The 16512-nt window shown below is 45.2% G+C and overlaps 1 protein-coding gene across 7 annotated transcripts in view; it reads left to right on the plus strand.

The window, feature by feature from the left end:
• Positions 1–16512, plus strand: part of OSBPL5 (oxysterol binding protein like 5) — a 114665-nt gene that overhangs the window by 35019 nt on the left and 63134 nt on the right. Inside the window, exon 1 of one of the 7 annotated variants that reach the window (XM_026092759.2) lies at positions 1083–1210. The exons of 4 other annotated variants lie outside the window; for them this stretch is intronic. In XM_026092759.2, the coding sequence (XP_025948544.2) occupies positions 1127–1210 (84 nt within the window). In that variant the 5' untranslated portion in view covers positions 1083–1126. Of the gene's footprint in view, positions 1–1082; positions 1211–2421; positions 2446–3112; positions 3214–16512 lie in introns of those variants that run through there. 2 more of the 7 variants (XM_026092760.2, XM_064513125.1) reach the window with 2 other exon arrangements.

Genomic DNA, 16512 nt, shown 5'->3' on the forward strand with positions numbered 1-16512 from the left:
GTCCTGCTTTGGGGGAGAGGTGTGGGGGGGAAAAATGGATTACAGGAGTTTTTGAGGTCTTTCAGCCTGGGATGGAAGGGTTACATTCCTGATGGAATAAAATAACTATTTCACATATCTTACATCTTTTTCTCACTTCTAGGTGATGAATGTAGTCTTAAGTAGTAACTTGCTTTCTCTTACAGCCCCTTATTAAAAAGGCACCAAAGCTACAGCTAACTGGCCCTCCCTGCCCAGTGCAGTGAGCGACACAGCTTGGGAAAGCCCAGCCAGCAGCTCGTGCTGTGCTGAGCATCCTTGCAGCTCTGTGCATATATTGGCACACAAATTGTGGTGTGCCAGCGCGGAGCAGGGCAGAGATTGCCTGGTCCGCAGGAAGCGTTCAAACAGAAAGTGTATCAAGCGCTATTGGTTGCCTTGTTCCCACCATGGGGAAATCTTCCGGGATGGCTGCATCTGCAGGGTAATGTGCTGGTGTGTAGGGGCTGGTTTTGGTTGCATGAGGATAAAGGTGGCAATTAGCCAAGTGCTGTACAGTCATAGGGAGAGATGATGGTGATGCTCTTGGATCACATCTTGCCTTTATACTGCACTGCATGGAAACAAAAGTCACCACAGTGCATTTCTCAAAAATTACATTCTTGCCTGCTGCACCAAATTCTGCGCCTGGCCATGAGCTACCAATCTTGAAAACCTCCAAGTCTGGGATTTTTTTTCTCCACATGTTTCCATTTATGCATGAGGCTGCCCCAAGCAGCTGCAGCATATCTGGGGAGAGGGTAGCTTGGCCTTGGCCCAGGTACATGCCCTAGGTGTCCCTTTGGTGGCAGAAGGGTGCTTTAAACAACTCTTTGGTAGCTATCCTTTGTATAGCCGGAAATAGTGTTCCCTTCCCAAAAAGGGTACCGGGGAGGAGCAGACAGGAGCTTCAGTGGGCATGGTCATTCCCTACCTTTAGGTGTCTGTAAGTGATAGTGCTAAGAGCTGAGGGATATTAGTGTCCTGCTAACAGAGGCTGCTGCTTTGAATCACTGTTGGGCGGGGCCTGCCTCCTCCCACTGACCTCAGAGGGACTCACTTCTTAATTTAGGAGCCTTACTTTGGCAGCAGAAGTTGGACAGTGTAAATGCAAGAAGCAGCCTGCCGTAGGAGGAGAGCACTGCTAGGACACGCACCTCCCAGATTGACATTTCCCTGGAGTCTGCTGCAGGTGGGGTGTAATTTAGGGCAACTACAAGGCTGCTGTAAACTACTGTGGGGTTGAATTTGCCTTTGGCTACTATCAAAATTAAGGCCTGATGTTCTGGTGTGCGCCTGGATTTATTTGCAGTGTATGGGTGTTAGTACTGCCTGTCCTCTTGTGTCCTGTCCACTCTAAGCAGATGTCTGCTCAGAAAGCCCGGCTATCGTTTTCCCGGCGTTGTGGTCTCTGCGGACTGGAGCAATAGTCTTTGCTCCCCAGCTCTCCTGCGGCTGGAGTTGCGCGTCGGGCTTTGCACAGCAGAAAGCCAGAAGAAAGGTGGGGCAGGATTTTGGCTTCTGGTTGTTTCTTATCTGTTGTCTTCTTGCTGCTATTCCTCCAGGTGCGAGATGCCCCCCAAGTCTGACCTGTTTCACCTCGTTTTTCAGTTTAATGTTTTTTTTCCCCCCTCGCGCTGGGGAGATCTGTACTCTCACTTCTGTTGGTGAACAGAGCACGTCGGACGTGGTTTGCCAGTGACAAGCAGGGTGTGTGTTAAGAAAACGCCCCTTGGAGGTGCCTCTGTCACATAGGATTTGATCGTTTCAGACAGGAGAAGTAAAGCTGGGAAATGAAGAGCGGGGCTGCTGACAAGCCTTAGCTTGTCTTTGCTTGGAAAGTCCACTGCATTTGGAAAATGATGGCGAGGAATTGCAACCTGCCTGGCCATTTGAGTGCCGAACACATCTTGGAGAAAGGCATTCCTCTTCCAAACGAAGAGTTTCTGCACCGGCTTGTCAGTTTTGGAATAACTCCTCATGCAGACAAGTCTGACAGTATTTTGGGGCTTCTCGTGAGTTCCGAAACACTATTTATTTATGTGTTGCCCAACAGGCAGAGTGGAAGTCCCCACCCTATGTGTTCATGCAGTTAAACATGGAAGAGAAAGCAGAAATGCAAATGTGTTTTTTTTTTTAACTCCCAGTCCAGTGCTATATCCACAAGATCATCAGATCTGCATGACTAAATGACAAGATGCCACACACAGGGTCACTCAGATATTCAGAGTCAGCCCTGAGCAAGCCAGCTCACCCTTTGCAGTCATGCTTACACTTAAGATGCTCTGGTGCGGAGAGCGCTGCAGTGCCCAGAACGAAGCTTGGAGAGAAGCAGAAGTGGGAGATGTTTTCTCCTTGTATTAGAAAGTCGGTGCTTGGTTTTTTTGAGCTCATGTTACTTCTGGAAACATCAGTACTATGGCACTGGTAAGAAATTTGGGGAGTGCTGCTGGATTTCAAGTAAGCTTTCAAATGCTTACTTTTGTGCTGAGCAGTAATAGGCTAATAATAGATGCATCTAGAGTAATACAGACAAAGTTATTTTCCTCCAAGTGCTGGCATTAATCACTTTGACAGCTACTTGAGTGCAGTAAAACTTGTGGACGTTTGCACAGAAAACTTTTTCTGCTGTTGGAGTACCCTTGGGAAGTATGCATGTGAGTGGGCAAGTGGGCTGCTTAGGACAGGACCTGCTCGTTGCGTAGTGTGAGGACACCAGGACGCATCAGCTCCAGGGTGGGTTGTTAACATGCCAAATGCCCAGTTTAGATGTTACAGGCTCAGTATGTTCATCAGCAAATGCTAACCTCTGTGGCAGGCTGTCATGTGTTCAACTGACCTCTGTGCGTATCTGTCGCTTAAATCATGTAAAAGCAGAGCAGAGAATTGTGTTCCTTGCTTGCTTAAAAACACTGAACCCATACTATATACAAGGTAAAAAGCCATGTTTTCCTTTTGTCAGTACAAGTCTCTTTAAAGATAAAGCAGCACTCAGATATGAGTCAGCTCCCTACACATGGTCAGACTCATCTATCCAATAAGAGAAGGCCATCTCTTTGTAATAACCATCAAGAAATGGATTTTTTTCACCCTTGCCCACTGTGAATAGTCCCTTACTCATCATAACCACTCATTCGAATCAGACTATTTGCAGAGCATGGCATTACTCACTGTGTGGGAGATTACCGGAGATCGGTTCGTATTAAACAACTTTTGTGTTGCACTAGGGAGTTTCAAATGGGATCACCTTGTGTGCTCAGGGAATACTTGCAAAAGAAACTCCCTGCTGTAAATGAACCTTGATTTCAGCAGAGTGGTGCCAGGCTGTGGCAGCTGGGAGCCACCTCTGCTATGAGCTTTGCATGTGCTCAGGCTGTCCTGAAGAAGAAACCTAGGTGCACCATGGTCCTGGCTTTTACCAGGGTAGGGTTGGAGCCCTGATGCTTTGAAAATATTGATATATTCATCCTGACGCATTTTGCAGCTTTTGTTGAAAAGTGGTATCTACTTTGGAGCTAATGAAGGCTAAATGACAGGCTGCTGGGTTGCCTCTCTGGTCCCTGATGCTGTGTTCTCTTTGGAAGAAGCTCCATTTGTAATTATTGCTCGACCTCGAAGAGGTCTAGTTTTGTTAGCTCCTGCAGTGTTGGGTTGTACTGAGTGGTCTGACTTTTTTTTTAAATATATATATTTTTTTTCCTTTTTTCCCACAAGCAAGGTTGCTGTGAAATTTTATTTCACTTTGATAAAAACGAGCTTGGTGCACAAACTTGGTGAGATGCCAAGATGTGTTTTTTGAAGCCAGAGTTCTGATTTGAGTGAATGTCATGTAAGGACAGTGAAAATCCTAGCAGGGGGTTCATTTAAGACCAGATGCTTGTACTCCTTATATTTCTGCTGCCAGTCTCCAGATCAAAGAGGAGCTGTTGCCAGCTGAGTAGCTGAAGGTGCTCATGCGGTGCTCTCAGATGGAGACCGGAGTGTTAAGAATAACAGGTTGCTTGAACTAGCAGAAGTTTAGTTGTTCTGGGGGAGAATGAACTCTGGTATTTTTCATGTCCACCTGGAGTGGCTTGTGGTGGGGAGACTTCCTATTTTAGTTTCCTAGCAGAAGCTATGAATGGACATTAAGCACTCATGAAGGATAAATTTTGCAGTTGTGATGGGATTTTACCATTGGATTCTACCACTTCAAAGTTACCTTGTAATGTGTGTGCGTAAGGTAAGCTATGCTTCTCTGCACCATAAGCTAAACCATGCTATTACCTTGCTGATGAAATGGCAGTGATCTTTTGTTATTTATAAGAGGAAAACTTTGACATGTAAAATCCAGAGGCGGCAGATTAGATTTTGTGATGCTTTTTATGCACGGAACTGTAGCACTAAAATTATTTGTGTGCTTTTTTTCCCTTTTGTTAGAGGCAGTGTATCCTCATAGATGATCTTCTATCCTTTTATCCCACGCAGGATTTTTTTAATGTAAGTTGTCTGTCTGTTGGTCAGTTGCTATGATTTTGCACAAAGGTGAACTCCCTGCATGGGCAGGCACGGAGGTCGGCGTATAAATCTTTTCCAGTGAGAGTATTTGGAAATATCGGTCAAGACACTGTCGTGCTGCTGGCGTGCGCCATCACTCAGCGTTCCCAGGAGGGAGGTGAGGGCCGTGGTGGTGCAGGCCGGCTCGTCCTGCTCGCTGGGCATTCGTTTTGTGTGAGAGGAAATACTGCAGTAGACTCTCTGCTAAACGTGAAAGGACAAGGTGTAAATGGCCCGGCTGGCATCCACGTTTTTCATCCTTGTTTCTCATTGCATATGGCTCCATTACTGAGTTTGTTACGATTGCTGTAACATACTTTTCTTTTTGGGAGCTGTTTTGAAGGCAAAAATTTGTCAAGCTGAAAACCTTAAAGAAAACCTTAAAGCAAAGGGCTTCACGACTAGGGAGCAAAACAGGAGGTTTCTGACTCTGCTTTCACGTGGCTGGATTCAAAGTTGGAGGCTGATTCATCAGGCATCTAGTACGCAGTCTTAGGGTCTTGGCTTCATTTTAAGATAAAATGCACAACATTTGTCTGTGTAAAAGGCCATGATGAAAACAACAGTGCTGGAAGAAATGAGTCTGTTTGCTTTCTATGGATGTTCCTTCCTTTCTGGTTCAGTGAAACTCTGTCCTCATGCAGTTCCAATCAATAAACTCATCTTTAGGCAATTATAGTTAATGCAAATTAAGTGCAATGGGCAGTTTAATGTAAATGCCCAGGACATTTGTCTAGTCAGCACTGGCTGGGCTGAAAGAATGGACCATTGAACAGGTTATTGACTGAATCTGCAGTACATGTCTTTTAAAGTGTACAAAAGTATTGAAATCACAGCAGGAGGCATCAAAACAGCTTCTTTCTACCACATTCTGTGATAAGATGATGCCAAGTTTTGAATATTGCAAGCTACATTTCTGAAGGGTCCGGTAAATACCCTATCACTTAAACTTGTCAAATCTGAATAAACATTACCAAGAAAAGCTTTCTTGGGCCATTTCATCCTCGGTGGCCCTGCTTCTTACCCAAAGTTCTCTGTAAAGAAATCCTTGGAACAAAACGTGTTGGGCCCAGGCACTAAGTGTGGATCTGAAAGGGGCCCAAGGGCTTTCCATGGCACAGCTCTGCGGGAGCGAAGCACAGGGGCCTGTGCTCACCTTTACCGACGGGAGGCAGCAAGTAGCTCTCGCTTTCTGGACTGAAAGCTGTGGATGGAGTCACGAGTTTTGCAAACAAGTGACTGGATTAGGAACAAAACCATTTGGGGAAACACGGTGTTGTATGGAGGCTAGTTGGTGTGATGAGGAGGCAATGTATTTTAATATACAGCGTTTGTTCATTCTCCCTCCTCAGTGATCAAAGTCAGTTGGTGCTCAGCTCTTGCATGTTTAGGTGAAGAGAAAAATAATTTTTTCCATCCCTTTTGCTGACTTTTTCCCTGCCGTATGTGTAAAACTTGTGGGTAAAAATTCCAAAACTACTTCAGCTGGTTAGGGACTTAAATTGAAATGTCAAGTGATTCCAGTCCTATGATAGCTTATTCTTCATAAGACAAAATCTCTCCCATGCTTTTCCCCTCCCAGGCAGATTTGCAGCCTGCCTTCCAGCAAAGGCTTCTGCTTGCAGTTTTTGTCTATTGAGATAAATTGAGGAAGAAGGAAAAAAAAAAAATCCCAACAAAATGCTGCTGTTTGGCGTCATGGCAGTCATTCAAGCTAACTGGGCAGCAAGCACAAATCCTGTCTCAGATACATCACGTCGCTTGGGAATAGCATTACAATAGCGCGCATTACACACAGCAGTATTTCCTCAGGGTCGGAGCCCTGGAAAACCGTCTTTTGCTGGACACTCACCAAGTTGTTAATGGAGAGTTTGGAAGCAGCAAACAGATGTGGCAAAACTTATAAACACACGTTAACTATCTCCACACTTCCTTTCTTCCTGCACTGGGGGACCTCAGTGCTTATTTGGGAAAAGGTTTGTTTTCTCCTAACAGATGCCAAAAGACCCAGACCTACCCATCCTTTCTAGCAGGCTTATTTCTTACAGCTGTGTTCCCAGGAACAGGCACTAAGCATGTGGGGAAAAAAATATTTCCAAGGTTAGCCTGTTAGCCAGAAACACCCTGAGATGAATAATTTGCCTAAAGGGACGGATGGTGAACGTACCTGCGTTGCCCTCCTCAGTTGTCACCGTTGCTGCTGTCAGAAGCTCCTTTGCCTTCTGTTATTTTCTGCCTTCTGATATTGCCTTCATATTTTCAGATGCTTTTCTCATTAGCTCTCCTTGCACATCTTTGTGGATCCTGGGATCCTGCTTCCTTTGACCTGCAAGAAACACTGGCTGTAATTGTCTGTCTGTCTCTCTTTCTCTCTCGTTTTTTAAGTGTCTCTTCAAGTATGTCTGTGAATCTGCGGAGTGGTACTTCTCTAATCTGATCCTTTTATTGCTGCTAGTGCATAGCACCTGTCATTGTCTTGCTTTTCTATGCTGTTACTGCAGTATTTCAGTGGTGGGGCGCAGCAGAGTGGCTGCGAAGGCTGGGGAAGGTGTGTGGCACTCCCAAAAGCCAGCTCCACAATGAAACGGAGAAATGTCACATGCTGGAATAGTGGCAGCGGGGAAGGAAGTTTCTGTGGTACGTGATAGACGTTAACACCATGAATTAGCCAGGTTATGGCTTGTCTTTCAGAGGACTGTGTTCACGGCACAGACCACAAGTCTCCTTTGGAGACCTGGTCATGGGATTGGTGGTGTTTTTTTAATTCTGTTAGGCTTTGGAAGTGAGAGTGCTGTGATTGAGAAAAGGCTAAATGGGTGACAGCGGCAGCTTTGGTGGTGAAAGCAACATCCTGTCAAACGTGGTTTGGTACTCTAAACAACCCACTTTTACTAATATTACCAAGATTAGTATTAATTTGTAAACAGAGGCGGGTGATATTTAGGAGAAAATGTTCTTTAGCACATGTGGGACCATTAGCATGGCATAGTAAGAGAGGGTTGGCCTATCTGCAGCCTGCTCCCTCTGACCCATGGCTCCTTCGGGAGCAAAGGCTTTGGAAGCCATGGGCTTCTCCATGAGAACATGGACACTCCTGTAGTTGCTCCTTCTCCCAGCCGGAGCCCCCAGCGTTTGTGCTACCAGGCACCTGGGGCTGCGTCCTGGTTTGGGACACACTTGATGCCCCACTGTGGCACCCACTTGATGTATAGGAGAACCTTGGGATGAGTATATGGAATTAATTAAGGAAATAGAAGGAGGTATGCCTGCCTTATTAGTAAAGCCACCGGCATGAGCTGTAGCCATAAGCTTAAACCATAGCAATAAAAGAATGTATTTTCTGGAAATTTGCGATCTTAGTTTCTCTCCTTTTTTCCTATGGAGTGATAGGGAACTGTTTAAGAAAGGGCCTGGTTTATAGAGCATGAAGAATCTTGGAGGTAGTTTAAGAAAACAGGTAAATTAAGCAATTTTCTTTAAAAACTAACTTTAGTTTGCAAATAGCATAAGAAGGTTCAGCAGAAAGGATATCATAAGAACATCTGAGAACAGCAACTTAGCAAAAAGCTTTATCCTGCCCAAAGTTCTGGATATAATGTGGTTTAACCTGCTGATTACTAAAACCCAAGGACTGGCAGTGTCCTTCCTAAACGTGCAGCTGTGAAAATGTGCAGTTAATGGGGAGGTTGGGAGCTGGGAGAAAGTGTGGCCAGGGCTGCACCAGAAAGCAATTCCTCCTCTGCTTCTCAGTTAATGGCAAAGCAGAGCTGTAGAGCCTGTCACCTTTCTTCATGCAATTATGTACATTCAGTGATCACAAAAAAAATGCAAAGCCCAGACCTCTCTTGCCTTAGTGGTATTTCAAGAGGATTTCAGGTCTCAAAAAAAAAAAAAAAAAAAAAAAAAAAAAAAAAATCCCAGGGGAGCCTCTCGGCAGCAGCTGCCTGGCCAGGGAGGGTTTCTGGCTGCCTGTCGGTGCGTGATTTGGGTGGATTTGAAGGGAAGAGGTGTGCCTTTTTTTCCAGGAAACCAAAAGGCACAAAGGGAGCTGCCTTTGGGCCTCTGCTGCCGCTTTGGTGATAGGAAGAAGCTGTTTTATGTTCCTCGGGCATTGTCTGCAGCCAAATAAATCGTGCCGAGGAAAAGGCCCAGTGCAGACTAGGAGGCGGGAGAGTGCTAAGATTTTCCTGGACGGGTTAGCAAGCCCTTCCTGGTTTGCAGTGTCCTTGACAGCAGCTTTGCTACCGGAGCATGAACACATCCTCATTGCATAAATGCAGGCTCCAGCTCGGTTGTCTAATAAATTGATTAAGCCATTGATTTGTTGCAGACACTGAAATTTAGGGACTTCAAGTATGGGAGTTTGCTGGAAGATGTGGTTCTGCATAGTTCCCCAGGTAGTTTGTAAGCACAAAGCTGCATGTGCTACTTCATGTTTTTCTAAGAGCATTTAATAGGAATCATTCTCGCTGCTGGCTCCCCCCGTCCCCGAAGATCAAGATGCTTTTCCTGCTTTTATTAAAGACAGTCTCCCCAAACTGGCAAAGAAAATCACATGCCATAAACTTGGGGACCTAGATGTGCTTTCCAAGTATGTAAAGGAAGGCAGAAACAGGACCTAAGCAAAGAGGAACAGTGGGAATGGGAACACCTGGCATGTGGAGCAACACTTCCAAGCAAGTCTCAGATCAAGAACCCTGAACTGTCAAGTGCAGACGGTGATGTTTACGCATACATTTTAATCTGTGTTTGTACAGTGCTTTGAAGGTGTGAAGTGCCTCAGAAATGCAAGCTTCTTATTATTGCTGTCATCTTAATTTTCCGTCATTTTGAGTATCAGTTATTCATGAGAAATCAGTGCAACAAGTGGGAGTTCTTCCGAAGCTCTTTCGTTCATGCTGTTTTCAGTCATGTAATACCAGATGTCGCAAAGGAACCTTATCTGATACAAAAACATACGGGTCGCTATATAAGGATACACAGAAAGACACAGGCCCATACGCTGCAGCTTGTGCAGTCAGCAGATAATATATGTGTTGTTATTTTCAAAACTCTCCCTTCAGTGCACGGTGAGGAGAACAAGGGCTGGGGCAGAGCGCATGCTGCAAAGCAAACAGCCTTGGGAGCAAACTTGGGCTGAGGTTGTGTTTTCTGCCTGTTACTTAATTTAACAATATTGGGAAAACCCAAGGAGGGAAAGCATGTGGATATTTTCCAGGATCTGAATGCTACCCAAAGGAACAGAGCTGTAATTAAGCATCCTTGCCTACTGAAATATGTGTACGATTGCTATGGGATACTGTAACTAGCAACATCTGTCTATTTTTAAAGCTAAAGCAGTAAGGCTGTGTTAGTGCATCCGATGTCTGTGCGTGTGCATGGCAAACACCTTTTGTGCGGCTTCGGGAGCGATGCTTCTACCGTTTCCAGCTGGATCAGCTGAGAGATGGCTGCATCTGAGCCCTTTGCAGAAAGCACTAAATGATTTCCATGCTTTCCACACACAGCTGCAAAGATTTGCTTTATTCCTTAACAGATTAATTACAGACAAGCGTGCGCGATATTTTTTCCTGGTTGCGCAGTGATTCTGTGTGCCAAGAAGCCACTAAAAAGAAGCAGAAAGAGTGGGAGAGATTATGTGCGTCGGGAATAGTCTGCCACGGAGCTGCAGATTATTTATTGCTGGCTGGCTTTGATAAGTAACTTCAGCTGGCTCAGATTTTCTTGGTGCTGCCCTGCTGCTTTGATCAGCAGTGAAACTGTTAACAGTGCTGACAATTAAATTATTGTCGATGGGCATTACTGGCCAAACTCCCTGAGATATGTAGTGGCAGCTCACACCCGTCGGGGCTGTCGTTGCAGGTTTTCTTCCATCATGCTGCTGTGCTGGATCACCCAGTGCCTGTTTTGAGCGTTTTCTTCCCCAGTGGCTCCTGGGTGTGTGGGAGGCGTGCTGGGATCAATGTCCTTTCCTCCTTCTCCTTCCCCAAGAGCTGCGCCTGTCAACTGGTGGGAATTGGGTTTATAAGCACCGAAGTACCCACTTTGCATTTCTGCTCACCTGCTCAAACACGCAGGCACTCAGCTCCCATGAGGCTTTGAGCCCTTTAGGCTGCAAAAAAAGAAAGCCACGCTGGCAGTGGCACCCTGTGTTTAGCTTCATCCTTGGATGTTTTCAGGGTGTTGGTCTGATATAATGTGGTTGGCCTTTTTACTGCCCTCTGCTGCCAAACTGCTCACCTGACCAAAGGGAAGGAATCGGCTAGGTATAAACCGGAATTATTAGCGAGAGCCTGCGTGAAAATGCCTTCTCCTTGCATTGTTATTATTCATAGCAATCGGTATCAACTGCTGGTAATTTTATTCAGCCAAAACGCTCAGCCTCCTGATTCTGCCCTGTGTATGTATTGCTTGCGGAGTAGGGGTTTTGCTACTGAATACTGCTATTTCAAGATGAGAAGCAAATTCTCTACTAAATGAGGTCTGGCCAACGTAAGCAAGTTGCACTGCTTCTAACTGCAGTTCTGTAAGACTGATGTAACCCTCCCCGGTGCCAGTTCAGCTATACCAGTATGAACATGCTCGCACCAGTGTAGCTTGTTCCCCTGTGGGAAAGCAGAACAAGCTATTCCAGTATAGCGCACTTCTATTTGGCTGCGACTGCATCCACACTATAGTTGCATTGGCAGAATTATATCGATAAAAATTACTCTAACGTAGGTGAACTGGTACAAAATCACGTATAGAGCAAGTCGTGGTCTGCAGACTGCCTCAGCAGCTCCTTGACAAGCCAGTTTTCAATGTGCCGTGTGTGTTCATCTTTGTGACTGAAGTTGTGGTGGAAGGATTTAGCGTTACTTTGCCTGCCAATGTGATTCGCAATTAAGAAACTAAGACTCGGCTGGTATGTTGGCTGTGAAGTCAGGACACGTGAGTCATGGCTATAATTTTAAATAAGATACAGAAGACTTCATTCACTTTCAGACTGGTGGTTGGCCTTTGTCTCCATTGCAGTGTATTGGTGTTTTAAGGGGGCCATGGTGGAGATGCAAATTACAGTGATACTTACTTGAAAATGCCTTTAAGCTGGCAGGGATATATGAAAGTGTTTAGCAGCACTGGAATTTAGGGCCCTGCAAAGCCATTTACACCAGTGAAAAGCAAGTGCCTAGCAGCTGCGAAATGTTTGGCGTTTGTATCTGCAGTCATCTGCATCGGTGTAGGGCAGACCTGAAAGCAGGCAACACATAAGGGGAGAAACTGTAAAAAATTCTGATCACATACTGTAACTCCCAAATATCATAGTTTATTGATGGACTTTTCCCAGTGTGACTGCTAATCTAGCTGATCAGGGACCTAACTAAAGCTTCCAGTTTTTTTTTTTTCTCCCCCCCCCCCCCCCCCGCCCCCCCACTACAGAATGAATAAAGCTATATGACCCTTTTCTTCTGCAGGAGGAGAGGTTATTTTAGGGCAGTATTTTTAGGCTCGGTTTTCGCCATTTCACTCCGCTAGTACGTGGTACAGTCTGCTGCTCCATTTGCAAATGTGTTCAGGTCTGAGGGACTGCTTGGGACAGAAACCTAATACGCTTTTTGGCACAGGGACAATGATTTACTACGTGTTTGTACAGCTTGTAGCACTTTGGGTGCTGTGGTGGCTGATTGCTATTGCTAGGCGATAGTATTTATTGCTGATAGCTGGTAATAGCAGTGTGAATTTGTGCCCTGTAGGGGAATTTGGTATGGGCGCACAGCCTGGGGTATTAAGGGTTTTGTACCTTTTACAGGCACTAAAAAGTCAGCAACTGACCTTCTAGCCTTTTGCCATTTTAAGTGCTTCCTTACTTCATTTTGGAGATACTTGTTTATTCCTTCCCTTGTTGCCATCCCAGATCTTTCAGGTCCTTTCCATCTGGGCTCCTGTCTTTATAGACCCCTCTGAGGTTGGAGCTTTGGAGCCTGCTGTTGCAATACGACCAGACTGTTCCCAAAAAGCCCTGTCATCTCCGGTCACCACCACTCGTAGCAGGTCTCTAAGCTTGCCTACCTTTTGGCTCAGGGTGCCCCCCTGGCGCTCTCGACTGGGAGGCAGCATCGCTCTGTTAGAGGCCCCCAAACATCCCCAATTCAGAGTGTTTTCATTTGCTGTGGTTTGTTTCTCCTGGAAAGTCATAGTGCAGCAGCTGTGACTCCAGATTTTGTACAACATGTGCAGGTGGAGCCTATGACTGCTTTTCTGTTATGGAAGAGATGAGCTGGCCAGCCCTGCACACGCTGCGTCCCCTAAAATCTGCCTGCCCCTTTGTAGCAGCTCTTCCTGCAGCTCCCTCTTCGCAGCAGAGGCAACAGGAGTTTCCCACTAGCACCTGCCTCTTCTTGAAAAATTGCTGTGGTCTGCAGTGGCAAGCATCGTCTGGCAGGTGGCTTTCGAGCCCCTGTGCACCTCCAGGGCTGGTAGCAAGGAGGGTTTGCAGCTCAGTGGTATTGTTTCATTTCAGTTTGGCTTTTTGCTTGAATCTTTCCATGAAATGACCAAAAAAAAAAAAAAAAGTGTCAATATAGGTTAGCTTTGGAGTGATGGGAAGGGTCCTGGCTCTGGATCCCATGGCTTTTGGCTTGGTTGTTTTTTGTCCCCGGCTGTATTGTCAGCCACCAGGTCGGGAGCCAGACGCTGCCATTGCTGTCAGCATGGGGGAATGCTGCTGGTATCGCCGGGACTAGCTCCGTATAAAAGCGGAGTGCCGGTAAGGTGGCTCAGGTCCTTGGTATCAGGTATTTCTGCCAACTAATTGCCACTGAAACATTGGATGCTCTTAAAAAGCAAGCTTGCCATAAGTGTAAGCACATGCAAGTCACTTGGGGACCTTCCTTTTTCACTGAAATGAATTCAGGGACAAAATGCACACAGCGTCATAGCTGCTTTGTTTCTGTGATTCTCCAAGGCTCTAGTTATGGCTGATAACTCGCACAAAGAGGTTTTGCCTGGCTTCTGCCCCCCACGCACACAGCTCGTATGAGTAACGGAGGAGTCAGCGGTGCAAATACAGGGACAGTAACTATTTCAACAGGTAGGAGGAGATCAGCAAAGAGAAATGCATGGTTAAATTTGTATGACGTGGGTGTGTTTATTCACCTGCTTACCTAAAGCTTGCTCTAGCTGAATCAAAAAAAAAAAGAACTCAGAGTCTGTCCTGCCTTCTGGTTTTCACTGGGTAAACTGGTGTGGAGGAAAGGGCTGAGGTGGACATGGAGAGGCTGTTGGTCCGTGCACAGCGTGAGTCCTCTGGGCTCGTTTAACATGGCATAAATCCCACCTGAAATGCTCTTTGTGGGTTGTCTAGTTTCCTTTCTCCCACAGAGATTTTTAATTAAAACCCTAGGACTGAAATAACTGCTGTGCTGCCTTTTAACTGTCGAAGGAAGAGTTTGGTGCTCTCATCTGAGAAACAGTGAAGTTCATGCAAAAACGCATACTCTGTTAATTTTCATTAAAATGTCAGGGATAGCAGCTGTATCCAAGGAAGTGTAGGTGACACGCTAAATTTAAGCTGCAGCACAGCAGACACTGGTAATTACAGCGACCAAAAGTCTGAAAAGTGAGAGAGGGGACATATAAGGATCTTTTCAAAAATAGATGCACTTACCTAAGATTTATTTGGTCTTGTTTATTCTGCCCTCTTTGTCCAGGCCCCTGAGGTTTACAGCGCTGGTTTGGGTCTGACAGGAGAAACAGCAAAGCAGAAGACTGGAAAATTCAGCGTTTTTGGAGCACCGTGCCACAGCGCTCGGTGACTTCCCCATCTCTGGGCTGTTCTTTGGATGCAGATGGTCTGATTTTGTTGTTGATGTTTTGTTTCCTTTTCTTACGAGGGAGCAGTATTTCACAAACAAGCGACTAGTGTCAGGAGGACACTATCAAGCATATAAGCGAGTCTTAAAATTAGCTTGGTATTTCCTAGTAATTGTGTGGTGGGAGGGCAGCCCCGAGGCACAATCTTTTCTAGATTTAATTACATAAAAGCAGAGGTGGATATCATAGAAAGTCATCAGCAAGGCTTGCAGTAGTCAGGTTTCTTTTTTAAATGTCATTAAAGCTTGAAGTAGGATCCTTCCATTAAAAGGGAATATGATCTCATTATGTGATTTAGATAGCAGTACGAGGCTGTAATGATGCTGTTTAATATGCTCTTTTTAAAGAAAAATATCAAGACCAAAAAAATGACCTTGAAGATGTGGGCTGCTGCTGCCAGTGGAAAGGATTGTGTTGGAAGTCATCGGGTGATATTACTAACAGCGTGTGTAAGAAGTACAGGGCACTGGGAGAGAAGCATTCCCCAATCAGTGCGTACACTGAATTATGGATAGTCTTTGGGAAGGTTAATGTGTCGAAGGTGGATGCAGTTTACATCTGTACGGCTTGTTAATACTGTTCATGGGAATCAGAGACTCGCTTCCTGAAATGATGAGGCTCGGAGATATGTTCACAGCACGTCATAAGCAAACAAAATTCCCTGGAGGATGAGCGATCAATATTAATAGCAGCAATAAAAAGGAATCAGAAAGCTTCATATCGGCTTTTCAAGTGGACAGTTTGAGTCGTACATCCAGTGCTTTTGCCTTTGGGCTTGATATTATTTGTACAGAAATTCATAACTGAATGCTTGTTTGTTTAACTAGACCAAAGCTTTCAGCGCTCGGGGTTGCTTTATTTTTTTGGTGCCTCACACCCACTGAAGTCAGGGGGAGCATTGCCTTTTGCTGCGGGCTGGTCCAGAGCAGTGCCCTGCTAGCCATACTCGAGCTAGCTAGGTCAAAGCTGAGCTATGTTTATGCGCATGAGTGGCACTTATACCTTAATTTTGATGTAAGTGCATCTCTGACAGCCTCTGGAGTTCTTCCTAAATTTACTGGCAGGAGTTAGCTATGATATCCATATGAATCATTGTGTCATTTAACTGAAATTTTAAATTAAAGAAGTACACAAATATTCTAGATGAGCAGAAATTTGGAGGGAGAGGTCCAGCTCCTGGGCTTGTTTCAAAGCAGGCACTTACTGGAGCTTCTGGGCTAGTGTGTGGTATGAAAATGGCATTGAGAGAGCAAGGGGCATCGGTGAGGGCATGTGTCTTCCTATACGTTGCATGTGCACTTGGTGGTACGTTTCATTTTGGGGGGGCAGTCTTTGCTAATCTACATTTTGATTTCTTTTTTCCATGTTTAAAAGACTGACAACTACTGATATCAGTACCAAATAATGGTAGACTTTAGATAAAAATTCAATAAGATGGATAAGCATTCAGTTCTTTGTATGCTGAACAGCTGTGATTTACTTTTTGGCTGCCCTCACTTGAATATATTAGCACATAGGATTAAAGTACTGAACAGGATTCAGAGAAAGCACCTTACCTTCCTGCATGGATGGGTGCTTTGAGAAACTGCCTGAGGATGATGTTTAGCCAGTAGAGATGCCTTCAGGAATCAGGGCCTAAAAGAGATAATGCAGAGTGTGATTTACTGCAGATAAAGCAAGGGGTGTAAGACAGAGGTCTGTAGGAAGGCTGTTCACTGCTGTCTTTTGCTGACTGCTGGGGACTCTCACCCCTCTGGCGAGAGAGGGGCAAAACATCAAAATCTGCATGTGCCTACCGTTAAGAGGGCAGTAATTAAAGCAGATGTATTAGTTGTAATTACAGCAAGTGAGGTATGGTCTGTGTAGTTAGCAAGGGGAAAGACCAGGGAAATTGCTAAGTCAGGAGAGGCCCCTCAGTGCTAGTGGAAAATTTAATATGCTTTGTTAAATTAATAGCCTTCTGCATAACAATCAATTTATGGTTTAAAGGTCAGAGGAGATGGATGTAAAAATTAAGCATTCCTTTCAGAGACCCACTCATTGATATTCTTACTCTGAACAAAACTCTAGCCTAATGTTTACAGAGTAAACTGCAAGTATTTTAAG

The sequence above is a fragment of the Dromaius novaehollandiae genome, chromosome 5, assembly GCF_036370855.1.
Source record: "Dromaius novaehollandiae isolate bDroNov1 chromosome 5, bDroNov1.hap1, whole genome shotgun sequence".
In the NCBI taxonomy this organism is placed as follows: Eukaryota; Metazoa; Chordata; class Aves; order Casuariiformes; family Dromaiidae; genus Dromaius; species Dromaius novaehollandiae.